General features: G+C 43.9%; 1 protein-coding gene across 4 annotated transcripts in view; it reads left to right on the top strand.

Moving 5' to 3' along the window:
• The window catches only part of PIK3R5 (phosphoinositide-3-kinase regulatory subunit 5), a 162,824-nt gene extending 148,017 nt beyond the window's left edge, over window positions 1-14,807 (top strand). For all 4 annotated transcript variants that reach the window (XM_033959995.1, XM_033959997.1, XM_033959996.1 and 1 more), the window contains 2 exons: window positions 55-167; window positions 13,224-14,807. In XM_033959995.1, the coding sequence (XP_033815886.1) occupies window positions 55-167; window positions 13,224-13,371 (261 nt within the window). In that variant the 3' untranslated portion in view covers window positions 13,372-14,807. The remainder of the gene's footprint in view (window positions 1-54; window positions 168-13,223) is intronic.
• Window positions 14,808-18,304: the final 3,497 nt, after the last annotated feature.

Here is an 18,304-nt window from a genome sequence, read left to right as displayed (position 1 = left end):
CAAACCCAAACTATTAGATGGGGAAAATGTGACATATGTGTTTTCTTCCTGCAGATCAGTGTGTCCCAAATTAAAATAGACAAGGCTCAAATTATTGGCGTCAACAACTGCACTTTTGCTGTGTGTCTGGATCAAGATGAACGGAAAATTCTACAGAACGTCACCAGGTGAGAACAGATAATCTCTTTTGGCCACCTTCCCTTGGTTTAGCAGTCCTGTGGTTGTACATATATTAATTACCTTCCACATACTGTCCTCTATAGGTAGGGTTACCATATGGCTCCAAAAAAAGGAGGATGGATTGAGACATCCGAGTGTCACTTCCATTGAAAGCGAAAGAAGTAAAACTTAGATGTCTCAATCCGTCCTCTTTTTTCTGGAGCCATATGGTAACTCTACCTCTAATTGCATAAAACAGTGTTTTCCAACTTGTTCTTGAGGCCCAACTAACCACAGATTTTCAGGATTATACAGTATGCAAAAGATAGATTTGCATACATTAGAGCTCTAGTATATGCAGATCTCTCTCATACATATTTTTTGTATGAATTCTTGAAACCCAATGAGCTGGATAAATTTTGACTTATATATCTCTAGAATGCCAAAAACTTATCCGTATGGGAGAATTACAAACTACAGATGGTGGTAATATTCAGATGCTCAATGTATACCTTACATGGGTAAGTCTGACTGCAGAAACAGCAACCATAGGATATTCAGCAGTCCGACTTATCCATATTGATTAGACAACTTTCTACATAAAGATATGCCGATAACTCAAGCTTACATCTTTATGTGGTTACCAGGTGGCTATCAGCCCCTTTAGAAGTGGCCTCGAGAATTGCTTGGAAAGGCAACCTAAGAATCCAAGTCTATTATCATCATCAGATCTGAAAAGGCATAAGGGCTTCCTGAGCATGACCTGGAGGACCACCTAGCCAGTCAGGTTTTCAGGATTCCAGCAATAAAAAAAAAATGCATAAGATAGATTTATATAAGAACATAAGCATTGTCTCTGCTGGGTCAGACCAGAGATCCATCATGCCCAGCAGTCCGCTCATGCGGCGGCCCATCAGGTCCAGGACCTGTATAGTATTCTTCTATCTAAACTAAACTAAACCTTAGGTTTGTATATCGCTCCATCTCCACAAGCGTAGAGCTCGGAACGGTTTACAGGGTTAGAGTGAAAAGGAGCTACAATGAAGGGTTATAGGAAAGGAGCTAGGAAGATAAAGAGGGACAGGGTACCAAAGAGCGGGAGGTGTATCTATACCCTTCTATCCCTTTTTCCTCCAGGAAATTATCTAATCCTTTCTTGAACCCCGATATCGTGCTCTGTTGTATCACACCCTCTGGAAGCTCATTCCAGGTGTCCACCACCCTTTGGGTGAAGAAGAACTTCCTAGCATTGATTCTGAATCTGTCCCCTTTTAATTTTTCTGAGTGACCTCTCGTTCTTGTAGTTTTCAAAAGTTTGAAGAATCTGTCCTTCTCCACTTTCTCTATGCCCTTCATGATCTTGTAAGTCTCTATCATGTCCCCTCTAAGTCTTTGCTTTTCCTGTGAAACGAGCCCCAGTTTCTCTAGTCCAGGGGTGTCAAAGTCCCTCCTCGAGGGCCGTAATCCAGTCGGGTTTTCAGGATTTCCCCAATGAATATGCATTGAAAGCAGTGCATGCACATAGATCTCATGCATATTCATTGGGGAAATCCTGAAAACCCGACTGGATTCCGGCCCTCGAGGACCGACTTTGACACCTGTGCTCTAGTCTTTCAGCATATGAAAGGTTTTCCATACCTTTTATCAATTGTGTCGCTCTTTTCTGAACCCTCTTTAGTAACGCCGTATCCTTCTTAAGGTACGGTGACCAATATTGGGTGCAGTACTCCAGATGTGGGTGCACCATCGCCCGATACAACGGCAGGATAACCTCTTTCGTTCTGGCTGTAATACCTTTCTTGATAATACCTAGCATTCTATTTGCCTTCTTTGAGGCCGCTGCGCACTGTGCCAACAGCTTCATTGTCTTGTCCACCATTACCCCCAAGTCCTTTTCTAGGGTATTCTCACCCATTTCCAGCCCTCCCATCGTATAGCTGTACTTCGGGTTTCTGTTTCCCACAAGTAAGACTTTACATTTCTCTACATTAAATTTCATCTGCCATCTCGCCACCCACTCTTCTAGTTTGTTCAGGTCCCTTTGTAAATCTTCACAGTCCTCTTTTGTCCCAACTCCACTAAATAGTTTGGTGTCGTCTCTAGTGTAGGCAATTCTTTCTCAAGTTAATTCTTTGTAACCCTGTTTCGCCCAGTGAACATAACATAACATAAGAACATAAGCAGTGCCTCTGCTGGGTCAGACCAGAGGTCCATCATGCCCAGCAGTCCGCTCACACGACGGCCCATCAGGTCCAGGACCTGTATAGTAATCCTCTATCTATACCTTTCTATCCCCTTTTCCTTCAGGAAATTGTCTAATCCCTTCTTGAACCCCAATACCGTACTCTGCCTTATCACATCCTCTGGGAGTGCATTCCAGGTGTCCACCACCCTTTGGGTGAAGAAGAACTTCCTAGCATTGGTTCTGAAACTGTCCCCTCTCAATTTTTCCGAATGGTCTCTCGTTCTTGAAGTTTTCGAAAGTTTGAAGAATCTGTCCCTCTCCACTTTCTCTATGCCCTTCATGATCTTATAAGTCTCTATCATGTCCCCTCTAAATCTCCGCTTCTCCAGAGAAAAGAGCCCCAGTTTCTCTAATCTTTCAGCATATGAAAGATTTTCCATACTTTTATCAATTGCATAGCTCTTTTCTGAACCCTCTCGAGTATCGCCATATCCTTCTTAAGGTCGGCGACCAATATTGGGCGCAGTATTCCAGATGCAGGCGCACCATCGCCCGATACAACAGGCATTAGTTTTGATAAATTAGAGGCGTTTCCAGCGGCAATTGTTTGGGCTACTTTTTGCCATGAGTTGGGCGGGTTACTGGAAATGCATTTTCAGGACTGTTTTGTGAGGTCAGTGCTGGGACCAGCAGGCTGGGAGGCTGAAAAGCACTATAAATCCACTCACTCAGTACTTTCCTCCTCTCAGTAACGTAGTCCAGCCTACAAGTTCTGAACTAAAACTTTTACAGCAGGTTGGGGGTGGGGTTGCTGCTCATGCCAGGAACATTATAGAGGTCTGGGGTAAGGGAAGCAGTGCACACGTGTGACAGTGGAGGGTGGGGAAGAAGCAGGGGGGGAGAGGGTGGAGAGCAGAACTAAGACAGCGCCCGGGGCTGACCGCCCTCCCCGCCTCTCCCCCCTTACAACGCCACTGTCTCTTCCTACCACCGTCACTCAAGCAGGCAAATGTGTGATCAAACCAAGACAAATGTTCACCTACAAAATGCTGGTAATAATAATAATAATAATTTATTTCTTATATACCGCTATACCGTGAAGTTCGAAGCGGTTTACAATAAAGATACATTTGACAGTACATGGGATAGAAACGGTTTACAATAAAGATACGTTTAGTCAGTACATGGGAAGCAAGTGGTTTACATTAAAGATTCATTTTGTCAGTACATGGGATACAAGTGGGTTACAGTAAAGATATATTTTGTCAGTACATGGGATGCAAGTGGGTTACAATACAAGTGGTTTACTATCAAGGTGCATTTTGTCAGTGTAAAGGATACAGGTGGGTTACCATGGTAGAGGCACTAGAGGTCGCTGCTGAGCTGTTTCTAGTAGAATCACAGTGCTCTCTACCGTTCTCAGCTCTGTTGACGTGACGTTTTGGCTGAAAGTAAAACCATGAAAAGGACAAATTAAGAATATTTGGGGGAAATACGTCCAAAACTCCAGTAAAGAAAAGACCATTTTCAAATCAGAAAAATGTTTAACTTTTTGTTTCGAAAACGAGTATTTTCTAGATGTTTTTGAGCTTAGTGCTAAGATGTCTGTGTGGCCATCTGAAGCCGTCATACAGGCTGATATGCACTGTTTCTTTCACATCTTTGGGTGGTGGTGGGGGTCAGTGATAGGGTTACCAGATATCCGGACATGTCCTCCTTTTGAGGACACGTCCAGGGGGGTTCCAGAGGGCTTTTCAAAACCCGGGTTTTGAAAAGCTTCCTGACTTAATCGTGTCAAGGAGGGGCATCCGCGCATGCATTACCGTGCTGTGTCTGCACATGCCATCTGGGGTCAGGGGCAGGACAGAGGTGGAACTTGGCAGTCCTGGGGATGTGGCCATGGGCCCGGATTTTCCTGAAGGAAAATCTGGTGATCCTAGTCAGTGATCATTGGGTGAATAAAGGGGGGTGGGTGTCATGCCTTAATTCCTCCAGTGGTCATCTGGCCCAGTGGTCTTTTTGTCCCTTATTTGTTTTTAAAACAGGTCTAGCCCCAAACGTCTAAATGATGCCCTGGATGTTTTATTAAATGTTTGATTATCACTGCAAAATGTTCAAGTCCTAAGCCTGCCCTAAGCCTACTCAAAACACGACTTCAACATGCTCCCTTGCAATTTATACGAACAAGAGACGAACAGCCCAGAAAAATGTCTAAAATATGTGTTTTGAAAATAGTGATTTTGAACGTTTTTAGCAAGAAAAACATCCAAGTGTCATTTTATGTCAAAGGAACTGGTTGAGAGGAAGGCGACAGAGGGTAGTGGGCAATGGAGATCTCCTCTGAGGAAAGGGATGTTACCAGTAGTGTACATCAAGGTTTGGTTCTTGGGCTTGTTCTTTTTAACATTTATGTAAGCGATATTGCTAAATGGCTGTCAGGTAAGATTTGCCTCTCTGCAGATGATACCAAAATCTGCAATAGAGTAGACACCCCTGATGGTGTTAATAATAATAATAACAGCTTATATACCGCAATACCGTGAAGTTCTATGCGGTTTACAAAAGATTAAGCAAAGGTACAAATTGACTGACTTCAAGAGGGGAAGAAGAAAGAGAAGTAATTAGACAGGAAATTCATTGTTGAGGAGAAAAGTGATCAAAAGGACAGTAGGTCGCTATTGAGAGGAAAGAGATAAGTGGATCAGTTGTCAAGATGTTTTAGGAACAGGTGTGTTTTTAGACGTTTCCTAAATTCCTCATAAGTAGAGGGCTAAAGTAATTGTTCTAGGTCTTTACCCCATGATGCTACTTTAATAACATGTAAAAGGGCCTAACGAAGCTTAAAGAATGGTCTGAAATTTGGCAGCTAAGATTTAATGCTAAGAAATGTAAGGTCATTCATTTGGGCTGCAAAAACCCGAAGTTTAGGGGGTGAAGAACTTTTATGCATGAAAAAGGAGCAGGACTTGGGAGTGATAATATGTGATGATCTTAAGGTGGTGAAACAGGTCAAAAAGGTGATGGCGAAATCTAGAAGGATGCTATGATGCATAGAGAGAGGTATGGCCAGTAGAAGATATTGATTCCTCTGTATAAGACTCTGGTGAGACTACATTTAGAATATTGTGTACAGTTTTGGAGAACACATCTTCAAAAAGATATAAACAGGATGGAGTCGGTCCAGAGGAAAGCTACTAAAATGGTCAGGAGTCTTCATCATAAGGTGTATTGGGACAGACTTAAAGATTTCAATATGGATACTTTGGAGAAAAGGTGGGAGAGGGAAGATATGATAGAAACATTTAAGTACCTATGTGTTATAAACATGCATTAGGCAAATCTCTATTTGAAAGGAAGCTCAAGAATAAGAGGGCATAGGATGACATTAAGAGGTGTTAGGCTCAGGAGTAATCTAAGGAAATACTTTTTTACAGAAAGGGTGATAGATGCTTGGAATAGTCCCCTGGTAGAGATGGTGGAGACAAAGACTATGTCTGAATTCAAGAAAGCATGGGACAGGCACATGGGATATCTTTTGGAGAGGAGGAGATAGAGGATGGGATCTCTTCTGGAGAGGAAGAAATAGAGGATGCTATGGATGGGCAGATTGGATGAGCCATTTGGTCTTTATCTGCCACCATATTTCTATGTTTCTGTCTCGGCCTTTATAAAATAGGCATCTTTTCAGAATACTTGCAGAGGCCTCCTGTTATAAAATTAGACCCTAAAAGCTTTGGTTTTCTCAACCATTAATGGCTATAGGCCCTTTGAAGTGGAAAGTCTCAGTCACCTCTGTCAGCACCCCTGTATGCACTTCCCTTCCCTTTTCATGACTAGCTGACTCAAAAGCTCATCACAAATGTGATGAATGTGACCACCAGAAACCGCTCACTTCAGGTTCTTAGCTGACCTCTGTTTCTACAATGAAAACTGGAATGACTCACAGTACAATGAAATGAAGCCCATAAAGTATTCTCTGGTTTGCAAAAGAGCTTCATAAAAGCACAGCTAGAGAATGCATGAGGAGTAATGATCGAGATATGATCGAGATGTTCAAGTACCTCACGGGCCGTATCGAGGTAGAAGAGAATATCTTCTTTTTCAAAGGTCCGACGGCGACAAGAGGACATCCATGGAAAATCAGGGGGGGGAAGTTGCATGGTGACACCAGGAAATACTTTTTCACCGAAAGAGTGGTTGATCGCTGGAATAGACTTCCACTTCAGGTGATCGAGGCAAGCAGCGTGCCTGATTTTAAGAAGAAATGGGATCGTCACGTGGGATCTCTGCACAGAGTTAAATAGGGTAGGGTCATTGGGGTGGGCAGACTAGATGGGCCGCGGCCCTTATCTGCCGTCTTTTTCTATGTTTCTATGTTTCTAATGGTTAGTGGTCCTGGGGATCTGGATTCAATCCCCACTGCAGCTCCTTGTGACCCTGTGATAGGGTTACCAGATTTTACTACAAGTAAAATCCGGAACCCCTAGACCCGCCCCCAGTTCTACCCATCCCAGCCCCGTTATGCCCCAACTCCGCCCTCAGCGCCGCCTCTTGCTCTGCCCCCTGTTGCCTGTTCATAGGGCAGAAAGGCATCCACGCATGTGCGGATGCGATGCGTTGACGTAACACGCATGCGCCCGTGCACGTGATGTCGCTGCGTGGCATCCGCATATGTGCAGATGCTCCTTCCCAACGCGATTTCTTTTCAAAACCCGGACAAAGTGCCAGGTTTTGAAAAGCCCCCCGACCCCCGGACATGTTCTCAAAAGGAGGACATGTCCGGGGAAATCCGGACGTCTGGTAACCCTAGGAAGTCATTTCACCCTTCATTACCCCACGTACAAAAAACTTAGATTGTGAGCCCACTAGGGAAAGAGAAAGCACCTGCATATATAGTGGTGTAGTAAGAGGGGTGTGGGAAGTCTGCCCCGGGCGTGGTCTTCCTAAGGGCGCAGTCTTCCTAAGGGCATGGTCTTCCTAAAGGCACAGTCTTTCTAAGGGCGCAGTCTTCCTAAGGGCGCGGTCTTCCTAAGGGCACAGTCTTGGGCGTGGTCTTCCTAAGGGCGCAGTCTTCCTAAGGGCGTGGTCTTCCTAAGGGCACAGTCTTCCTAAGGGCGCAGTCTTGGGCGTGGTCTTCCTAAGGGTGCGGTCTTCCTAAGGGCGCGGTCTTCCTAAGGGCATGGTCTTCCTAAGGGCGTGGCTTTCCTAAGGGCGCAGTCTTCCTAAGGGCGCGGTCTTCCTAAGGGCGTGGTCTTCCTAAGGGCACGGTCTTCCTAAGGGCGCAGTCTTGGGCACGGTCTTCCTAAGGGCGTGGTCTTCCTAAGGGCACGGTCTTCCTAAGGGCGCAGTCTTGGGCACGGTCTTCCTAAGGGCGCGGTCTTCCTAAGGGCGTGGTCTTCCTAAGGGCACGGTCTTCCTAAGGGCGCAGTCTTGGGCACGGTCTTCCTAAGGGCGCGATCTTCCTAAGGGCATGGTCTTCCTAAGGGCGTGGCTTTCCTAAGGGCGCAGTCTTCCTAAGGGCGCAGTCTTGGGCGCGGTCTTCCTAAGGGCATGGTCTTCCTAAGGGCGCGGTCTTCCTAAGGGCATGACACCCCCTCCTTCGGTCTGCTCTCTCTGTCACTTCCAGGACCCGCACCTAGGAAGTGACATCAAAGGGTGAGCCGACACCGAAATGGGCATGCTGATTACGTTGGAGAAGTTAAAAAGGTATGGGAAAAGGGGAAGGGGACACGTGAGTGGCGGAGTGGGGTGGGGAAGGAGCGCCCCCGCCCTGGGCGCTGCTCACCCTTGCTACGCCACTGAATGTGTGCAATGCTGCATCAACTATTAGCCCTATAGAAATGATCAGTATGAGTAAGTGAGCGTAAGTCTCTCTCGTAGTGAGTGAGTTTAAGTCCCTGGTCCATATGCTCTGGATAAGCTTCCCATATTTTCTTGGATAATTCTAGGGCTAATGACATGGGAAATGCCACTGAGTTTTTTCATGTCATTTCTTATCATTTCAGCCTGAAATGACAAGAAAAAACCTGAAGTTATTTTTTCCCTGTTTGTTAATATAATGCAAAAGATTTGTATCCCGCCAAATCCCTAGTCAATCAGGTTCAAATCTTAAATGAAATAACGTATAAAAATTAATAATTGGCGCACACAGACTTGGTAAAAAAAAAAAAAAAAGTGTCAGGGTGATATTCAGCTGGTGGTGGGCAATGCAGTGATTGCCCCCTGTCAGCGCTGACCCTGGAGCGACATTGAATATCTAGGTCTTCACTGGCCAGCTAGTGCATGCCCATTTAAGCTGATATCCAGCAGTAACTGGGCTTTGGCTAGCACATAAAGACAGGAGAGCTAAACTAAACCAAAACTTAGTTTTATAGACCAAGTCATCAACCAAGAGAAGCTCGACTCGGTTAACAATAATGTAAAACATAATACATAAATTTAACAAGGAAGAGTGGACTGAAATAGTTAATTTCCAAAATGTTTAGCAAATCAAAAAAGTTTTCAGAGCTATTTATGTGGTCCTATCTATGCGCTAACCTTGCCCAGTCAGCGTTGAATAATGAGGCATACCTTTGACGCACCCCCCATAACAACCCTGGAATGCCTCCGAGATAGCCAGTTTGCAGTTTTGCGCTAACCGCGAATATTCTGCAGAGAAAACCAGATATCTCTGCTGAATATTCTGAGATAGCTGGCTATCTGCAATTTAACCGGTCAGTCGCCGTCACTGACCAGTTAAGTCATTTTGAATATCAGGCCCTGTGTTTTCAGTTTCTTTCTAAATTTCATACAAGTCGAAATTAGAGGAATCGTGTACACTCTTTAATAGAAGTGCTGTTGAAGAATAGTGTGCCTTTGGGGGTAATTTTATAAGGAGCCACCCGGAGTGCATGTAAATAGCGGTATTATGCATGTAGGTGGCTTCTTATAAAGTACCGGCCAGTGTAAATGTGCAAACATTCTTTGCATGGCACCAGTGGCATAGCGAGAGTAGGAGGCACCTAGGGTGGTGCCCCCCCCCATCTTCCATGCCAACTCCCCATTCCTTCTGCACCCCCATACCACAATCACACCCTCCCTTCCCACCCCTGTACTTTTTAAATCTTCACCCGCGCAAGCAGCTTCTCCGGCCTGCTGCTCACGCTAGCCTTCCCTCTGACATCACTTCCTGGGCCCGTGACCCGGAAGAGATTTCAGAGAGAGCCAGGCCAGCGCGATCAGCAGGCTAGTGTAGTTGCTCGCACTGGCAAAGATTTTAAAGAGGTACAGGGGGTGAGGTAGGGAGGGTGAGAGCATGGCATGGGGAGGGGCAGAGAGGTGCCGGCGCCCCAACCAAGATGGCGCCGGGGACGGTTCGCACCCACCCCTTCTTACTACACCACTGCATGGCACGTACTTTCCCTGTGAGCGAGCAAATGAGTTATGAAATCTGATCATTTATTTGCATGCATACAGAATGCCGGTGTGGGCATTCAGATTTGCTCTAAAGCCTGCGTAAATGATCATGCCTTTATTTAAGATGTTTAATCAGCCGCTCGTGTTAGTGTTTTAATTTATTTTTTTAATAGAAAATAGGCATCTTAAAGGATACTTTTAGTGGATACCCTGTTATAAAATTGTTTTCATGGTTCATTCTATTGCTCAGTAATGCACAGTCCCCCCCCCCCCCTTTTTACTAAACCGTGATAGCGGTTATGAGCGTCGGGAGCAGTGCGGAGCATTCAGCGCGGCTCCCTGCACTAATAACCGCTATCATGGTTTAGTAAAAGAGGGGGGTTGGGGGGGAAGTATTAGCAAAATTGTCCTGAAATGAAATCTAAAAACTAAAAGAATGAAACAAAACCAAAAAGTCCACAAATGACACAGAAAGCTCCAGAAAACCATTTTTATTTTTCCTGCGCAATCCTAGTTGCAACGATTTACAAGATTCTACAAGATTTACAAAAGCACCGACGTAATTTTCTTTAGATATCTTGTAAAGCCAAGTCCCAGGAAAAGAAGCACGTGATGTACTGTGTTGGAAGCTAGACTGTGTGGTCCATTGAATTGCCCCTTAGATTTGGCCTACACAGTAGTTCCATTTCATTATTTGTAAATACAGTATTTGCTCTGCCTGCCTACCTTGTATATTTATATGCCCTGAAACATTTGCTTGGTGTTCTGTATCTAACTCTGCTCATGCATAGAGCCTGTTGTTTAAGGTTTGGTAATTCACTTCCTGTTTTCGCATGAGGACAGGCAACCTGCTTTTCTAAGAGAAATTTTAATTGTGTCGCCAACCTTCACAAGCTGGGCTGCATCCATTAGTGATCGGAGGTGTGAAACCTGGAGATCATAAGCCCAGTTCCACCCAGGATTTGCTATAAACTAAAACGTACTGTGTGTATGGGCTGCTTTTCAATAACTATACACAATGGCAGTATGAAAACTGCTCCATTAAACTGACAATAGCAGTAACCCTCACCTTGAACAAGTCCTATATGAACTCCACCTTCCCCTGGAGTCAGGTATTGTAAGTTATCAGTGACTATATGCATGTATGTTTTATTCAATTCTTATTCAGATAATATCCATTCAAGCCAAATCTGCAGGCCCAGATGATTATACCCACAAAGAATCAGTTCTGGCTTAAGGGATTGTGGTGCTCTGATCCAACCTTTTGCTTTTTTTGGCCCCATCTCGGGACCTTCATCAGCTCCAGCCACCTGACTAGGGTTACCAGATGTCTGGGAAAACCCGGACATGTCCTTTTTTTAGAGGACTGTACGGGTGCCCGGAGATTTTTCCAAAACCTGTTAGTTTGTCCGGGTTTCGGAAGTCCCCAACCTCAGGGCCACGTCTGGAAGACATCTGCGCATGTGCGGATGTCGGAGCGATGATATCATACCCACGCGTGAATGCGTATGATGTCATCGTGTTGACATCGGCGCATGCACAGATGTGGTCTCGTGGAGGGAGGGGCTTGTGGCAGGATGGGGCGTGGCTGGAGGTGGAACAGGGCGGGGCTAGGGGCAGAATGGGGCATGACCAGGTATCCTATTTTTTTTTATAGAAGAAATCTGGCAACCCTACAGCTGAAACTTCACCTGCCTGCATGTATCAGCTCTTTACCATCCCCTGTGAACAGTGGTAACAGCGTGTTGCTTTGCTCTCACTGTTGTGCCCTCTTTCCTGCACTGCCACCTGCACCGCTGTGGGTTTAAATGCAAGAAAAGTTGCTTTCTGTTTCTCATGAGAACAGGAAGTTACCTGTTCTCAAGTCTAAATGTGCAGCAGTGTTGATTATAGTTCAGGGAAGAGTATGGCGGCCAGCACAGATCGACACTGTGAGACGGTGAGCCAGGCCTTTGGTGCCCAAGGCAGTGCCTCACCTGGTCCATGCCTTAACTGGCCCTACAAAGAATAATGTAGCTGAAAGCTGGCAATTTGAAGAATAAGGAGTTCTAAAATCCGTTCTCTGTTCCATTTTACCCTCCCTTTTACTAAGCCTCGCTAGCAGCCAGGGCAGGATTAATTCTTCAGTGGGCCCTGGGCCCCCAAGTACCCTCCCCGCCCCGCCCCTGCCTCCTTATGGTCCTATCCCCTCCCTACCTCTGTCCCTCCTCCCGCAAGAGTGTACATCCAGACCTGGCTCCAGAAATCCAAGTAGCGCCTTCTCCTTCCTTCCTTCATTATTCAGTGCAGCCTAACTCGCAGTCTTCAAAAGGCCGTGGGCAGCGGTTCCTACATGCACCCCATGGCTGACATAGAAGCCTTCCCTCTGATGCAGAATTCCAGCATCAGAGGAAAGGCTTCTGGGACTGTCTTGGGCAGTGTGTAAGAGTTGCTGCCCGTGGACTTTTGAAGTCTGTGAGTTTTGCTGCACCAAATAATAGAGAAGGCAGGAGGAAGCAGTACTTGTACACCTGGAGCCGGGCCTGGAGGCAGGTACACCGACATCATTGGAGCAGACAGCATTCTGGGGCCCCCTGAACTCTTCGGGCCCGAGGCATGTGCCTACTTGGCTTACCCTTTAATCCTGCTCTGCTAGCGGCTGCCGCGTGGCAACAGCACTGAAGCCCATTAATTCCCAATGAGCTTCGGTGTGATTGCCGTGGACTGCCATGGTAATCGGCTTCGTAAAAGGCAGCCTTAGTTTGTTGTATCTCATTTGGATTATTGTAATGGTTTATTCTGTTCTCCCTCTCTCCAATCTCTTTCTAGATTTCAAATCCTTCAAAATGATTTTTTTGTTTGAAAAGGTTTTATAGAACCACTTCTTCTTTGATCAGGTTACATTGGCTGCCTCTCCAGGCTCATATTCTCTAACCTGATATGTCTGATCTTTATGAGGGGCCGCTGATAAGCTCTCAGCCAAACCAACAAAGTTGGGGTAATCTCCATCGAGGGCTATACACTTAGTCCAACGATTTTTCACTTTTTTTTGTTCTGTAATTTTTCACCGGAACGAAAAAAGTGCAGAGGCACCAGCTCTACCTCTAGGCCACTCCTTACCTCCCCCTCCCCCTTTTACTAAACTGTAATAGCGTTTTTTAGCGCAGGGAGCTGCACTGAATGCTGCACACTGTTCCCGACGCTCATAGGAACTCTATGAGTGTCGGGAGCAGTGCGGAACATTCAGCGCGGCTCCCTACGCTAAAAACCGCTATTGTGGTTTAGTAAAAGGGGGGAGGGGGCTGTGTTTACCAGTTAGTGTACGGTAATGTGAGTGCACTAGCTGGTTAATTCTTCCACACCCACTTTCTGCCCATGCCATGCTCCCTCCTAAAAATAAAAATATTTTTACTGCACAATTACCATCCTGCATTGAGCATTTCTAGGCATGCACACTAATTTATAGGATTTATGTTGATATTCTTATTTTCGTTTCTCTCTGTAGGTGTGAAGTTTCTCCATGCTACAAACCTGAAAGCCTGGAAACCAGACAGCTGAAGAAACCCCCCTCATACCAGTTCCCCCCAAAGAAGTCAGAGTTTTGCTCCCTCCTTTGCCTGCCCATTGCTACTTTCAGTGGTGCTCTGCCATAGACCAATCTGAAGGAAACCATGGAGTGAGGAGTGGCGGGAAGAGCCAAGTTTATCCGTTTCCAAATGGAGATGATATGTTGTCCAGTGCCAGTCCGTGACCTCAGCAACGGACTGAACGCAAGTACTGGAAAGAAAATTGGAGGATTTCTCTCACTAGCACAATTTGGCAAATTTGGCAAATTAGAAGTTGGTGCAAAGGACGAACAACTCTGGAAATTACTTTAGTGGCCAAAATGACGCCATAACCAAGCATTGCCCAACTCTGCCAGGAAACCTTCTCACAACAAACACACCCAGAAGTGTTGTGGACAAAAGAAGTCACACACTGTTAATATACCCCATTTGGCAGATATGACTCCATGCAGCAGCATTGCCACAATTATAATAGGCCGTATGGGCCCTATTCAGCAGATGAAGTTTTTGGAATACTTCAGTTTTCATGCTTTAACCTCTGTGCTATTTTTATTACTTTTTTATTTTTATTTTGTACGCTCACTCACAAAAGAGTCACTTCCTGTTGCATAAGCTGACATGTGGTGCAACATGACTGGAAATCTCAAGTGATAATGAAACAGGAGATGCAGCTGTATGAAGCAACCAGTTGATGTCCAGTACCAAACTGGGCTTGCATGGAAGTTTGTCTTTGTTGTTTCATATCTGCAGATAAGATTCTCCTGAACTTACCTTTTTTGGAAAATATTATTTTTAGACAGTATAGTAGTGTATTTAGAATGATGAACCATGGTCGCCACGGTGAAAGTTAAACATTAGGTCTTGCATGAAATACTGATGGAACTGGGTTGCACTAATGCTGCTTTGCACAAATCTTTTATGGGGTGATTTTCTTTGGGGTGTTTCGATGTCTCGGTGTCATTCTCTGTTTTATTCTGTTTGCACTGAAAACTGTACAGGAGGCTGCCAGAAAAGAGAAAGGAACATATTTAATTTGTGCACCATGATCCACTGTAGATTGCTATGTTAAGAGAGAAAGTGAGCTTTGTTCAATCAGATCACTTGTTTTAGACCATAGAAAGTATATAATGAAGGTTTTCATAAATGCTGCAATAATTTATGTATATATTCTATAAATCAAGAGCTACACTCTTATGTTCATCTTACTCTTATGCTCATTTTACTTAGAAAGTGAGAATAAATAAATAAGCACTCAATCTTATAATAGCATTCCAGTGCAACTTCATTCCACTTTAAATATTTTCATGGTTTAAAATGATTTACCATATTTTCATACAATGACCTCAGTTATGGAGTTATTTATAATAATTTAAAGCAATGAATAATGAAAAAATATGACCAATGAAGAGGCTGGCTGCATATACTCAATAGTGGTATACTCAAATCTCTATAATGGACTAAGTCCTCTGGAGAATTACAACAAACGGACACAATGGAGGACTTATATGAATGAAAATTCTTGCTAATTCAAAATACACTCTAATGCTCTCAGAGACCTGTGTTTTTCAAGCACGTGAGTGTTTGAAGCAAACTTATACAGGTATATGGCTTCTTTCATCAAGCAATAGTATTAGTGTATATGTGCAAAAAAATGATACTACAAGTACTTATAAAGTGCTACATGCAATAAATAACAAATTGGGCTTCATCAGGGGTCTTGGAATAATTAGCTACAAAAAACAACAGATAATATTATAAAACGTGAATACATATAATTATGCAAGTGATCACTTACTGTGCAACTGAACTTTTGTTAACACACGAAAAAATGGCGCTGGCAAGTTTTAAACGCCATGCTTGCGCATTTATTCTATTTTTTATGACGTCATCTTAACTACTGCGCATGTGCTAAACTAGTCAAACCAAAAGGTTGTGAAGATATAAATTAAACATTTAGAAAGTTAGAAAGCTAAAAATTGAAACTGATGCTCAATGAAAGAAACCATATACCTGTATAAGTTTGCTTCAAACACTCACGTGCTTGAAAAACACAGGTCTCTGAGAGCATTAGAGTGTATTTTGAATTAGCAAGAATTTTCATTCATATAAGTCCTCCATTGTGTCCGTTTGTTGCATATACTCAAGCCTTACATGAAAAAGACGGTTTGAGGTCCATTGTATGATAATATGGTAAATCATTTTAAACCATGAAAATATTTAAAGTGGAATGAAGTTGCACTGGAATGCTATTATAAGATTGAGTGTTTATTTATTTATTTCTAAGTAAGATGAACATAAGAGCGTAGCTCTTGATTTTGGACTGTGTGATTGAACAGCTTCACTCACAAGTGACTATTTATTAAATATCTACTATTGGCCGTTGCATGTGATATATTCTATAAATGACACCTAACTCAGTAGGTTCCCCGAAAAGCAGGACCAATCCAAAATTAGGCAAAAAAAAAAAACGAACAACGAAAGAGACTATAGGTGCCCAATCACTTCATTATGTATCGAGACTCGACACGATCATGTTTCGGCCCAAAAGTGCCTGCCTCGGGAGTCTTAGCAAAATTGATAATGATAAGATCCTTTTAAGCGCTCAATGCCTATGTCTTGTTGCCTTACGATTGTTTCATCTCCGACGATACCGGAGTTACTATTGCTTGGTGGCAAAAACTCAATCCTGTTCCTAATATGCGTCTTGCTGTCTTCACAAAGCATAATAAAGCGATTGGGCACCTACAGTCTCCTGCATTGTTCGTTTTTTTTTTTTGCTTTCCAAGTTCTGGGAAGTTGCCATCTCCTATTTCCCTGAAATCAAAGTTAGGCGCCATTTGTAGGATTGCGCCTAGCAGTGCCCGACTGGACTTAGGTGCTGGTATATTAAGCCAGGTTTCCTTGACCTAAAATACCAGTGCCTAAGGTAGGCATCTAACTCAATCTATGTCCAAACTCTGCCCCAAATCCACACCTACTTGCAAGTAGGCACCAGTAAATGCTTCAGTATAGATTGCTACATTGACATGGTGGTCTCCTACTAGCTAATTAATTTTTTTAATCATTTTTAATTGGTTTCTAATGGCGCTATCAATTATCAGCACCAATTATGCCAATTAAAAATAAAATTAAGATAGGCACCTAGATCAACTAGATATCTAGTTGATCTAGGTAAATAACTGTAGGTATCTTTTATAAAATCAGGGCCTAGGTGGGTTGTAAAGCCCAGTACTCCCTGTTTTTGTAAATAATCTGTGGCAACAACCACCAAATTTGCCTTTTTGCCATGGAATTGCAGGCAGCTACCCTACCACTGCTCTCTCCTTTCTAATACTGCTTCTAATGATGCTGTTGCCATCATGATGACTTCCATTGCTGGTGCCTCTTGAATCTCCCTGCCACATCTGCCTGCTTCCTCTTTGGTATCCACTCTTTCATCCTTCCTTCAAGGCATGAGAAGACAACAGTGACTATATTCTCGTAGTGGTAATTGCCATTCCTGTCAGTCACCCCTTTTACTCTCACCTTTCTGTGCAGACTAAAGGGGGGACAGTTGTAGGAGAGAAAGTGGGGCAAAAGACTGGAGGGGGAGAAAAGGAAGGTGATGTGAGAGCTACAGAAAGGAGGAAGTAAAGTTGGAGTCACTGGAAGTCAGGGGAAAGAATTGATGGGAAGGGTGTTAAGAAAATAAAGGATACAAGACTGGAAAGCAGGGAGGATGTGAGGGGTGAGAGATTGGGATATAAGGGGAGAAATGAGAAGGGAAAGGAGCATGTGAGACTGGAAAGGAAGTAGAAATTGAAAGGCATAACTGGAGGGGGGAGAAAAAAGACTGATGGTGAAGGACAGATGAGTGGGTGTAAAAGATGAGAGAAGCAATGGAGCAAAGGATGAAAAATGGAGGACAAAGAGGCAGAGATTGAAGAAATGAAGGCTTGTGGGAATCAAAAAGGAACCTTAGATAGGATGAAAAATGGAATGGTAAAAAAAACCCAAAACAAAACAATAAAGGAGAAAGGGAAAGGGATTGGGACTTATATAGTGCCTTTTTGTAGTTTTACAACCACATTCAAAGTGGTGTACATACAGGTATTTTAAGCATTTTCCCTATCGGTCCTGGTGGGCTCATAAGCTATCTAATGTACTTGGGGCAGGGAAGGATTAAGGGGCAAATTTTATAATGCGTACCTAATTAGGCACTGTTCAGCATGATTCAAGTAAAATTGGGTGCTGTTTAGTGAATTGCGCTGAGCGGCACCTATTTGGGCTCCTACTTCGGAGGCGCCCCATAAATAGGACAGCTCTAGGCACGACTAAAAGTTAGGCGTCCATGCGAGCGCTTAAGCACACTTAAGAGCGGTGATTCTATAAGAAGGCACCTAACACCTAGCCATGCCCACGCCTAACATACATAGCGTCTGTTTTTTGAAGGCCGCCTAAATTTTTAGAGGCACCGTGTTACAAAGTCGCATTTTCTTGATAGGCGCCTATGCTTCAATCAGTGTTGATTAAAAAGCTTAATTGAGCTTGTTATTCTATGTAGATAGGCACCTGGCGTTGGTTACAGAATTTGGGCCTAAGTGACTTGACTGGGGTCACAAGAAGCAGTATGGGGTTTGAACCCACAACCTCGGAAAACAGAAAGAAATAATGAAAAAGAATGAGTCAAGGCTGGAAATCTTGTTTTTAAGCATCTTACACCTCTTGTCCAGATCTTGTCCATACATTGTGTGAGTGGCGGAATGGCCTACTAGTGTGAGCAGCTATCTCAACACTCTTGAGTTGTGAATTCAATTACCATGGCAGCTCCTTGTGACTCTGGGCAAGTACCTGTCTGACTATCCTAGGCAGGAAAGAATGCCAGTGCTTCACCCTGCAAGACTGATGCCTCTTCAGGACTGCAAATGGAAATACTTAAATATAGCCGACCTACAGATATCTAGCAATTTTCTCAGGTAGACCCAATATTAGTCCTTGTGAATTCAGGATGAATATCTATCTAAATAATGACCCAGGGGGA

This window comes from Geotrypetes seraphini, chromosome 10 (genome assembly GCF_902459505.1).
Source record: "Geotrypetes seraphini chromosome 10, aGeoSer1.1, whole genome shotgun sequence".
Taxonomy (NCBI): domain Eukaryota; kingdom Metazoa; phylum Chordata; class Amphibia; order Gymnophiona; family Dermophiidae; genus Geotrypetes; species Geotrypetes seraphini.
The sequence above is the reverse complement of the archived record's forward strand: the minus strand, read 5'-3'. Positions and strand labels throughout refer to the sequence as shown.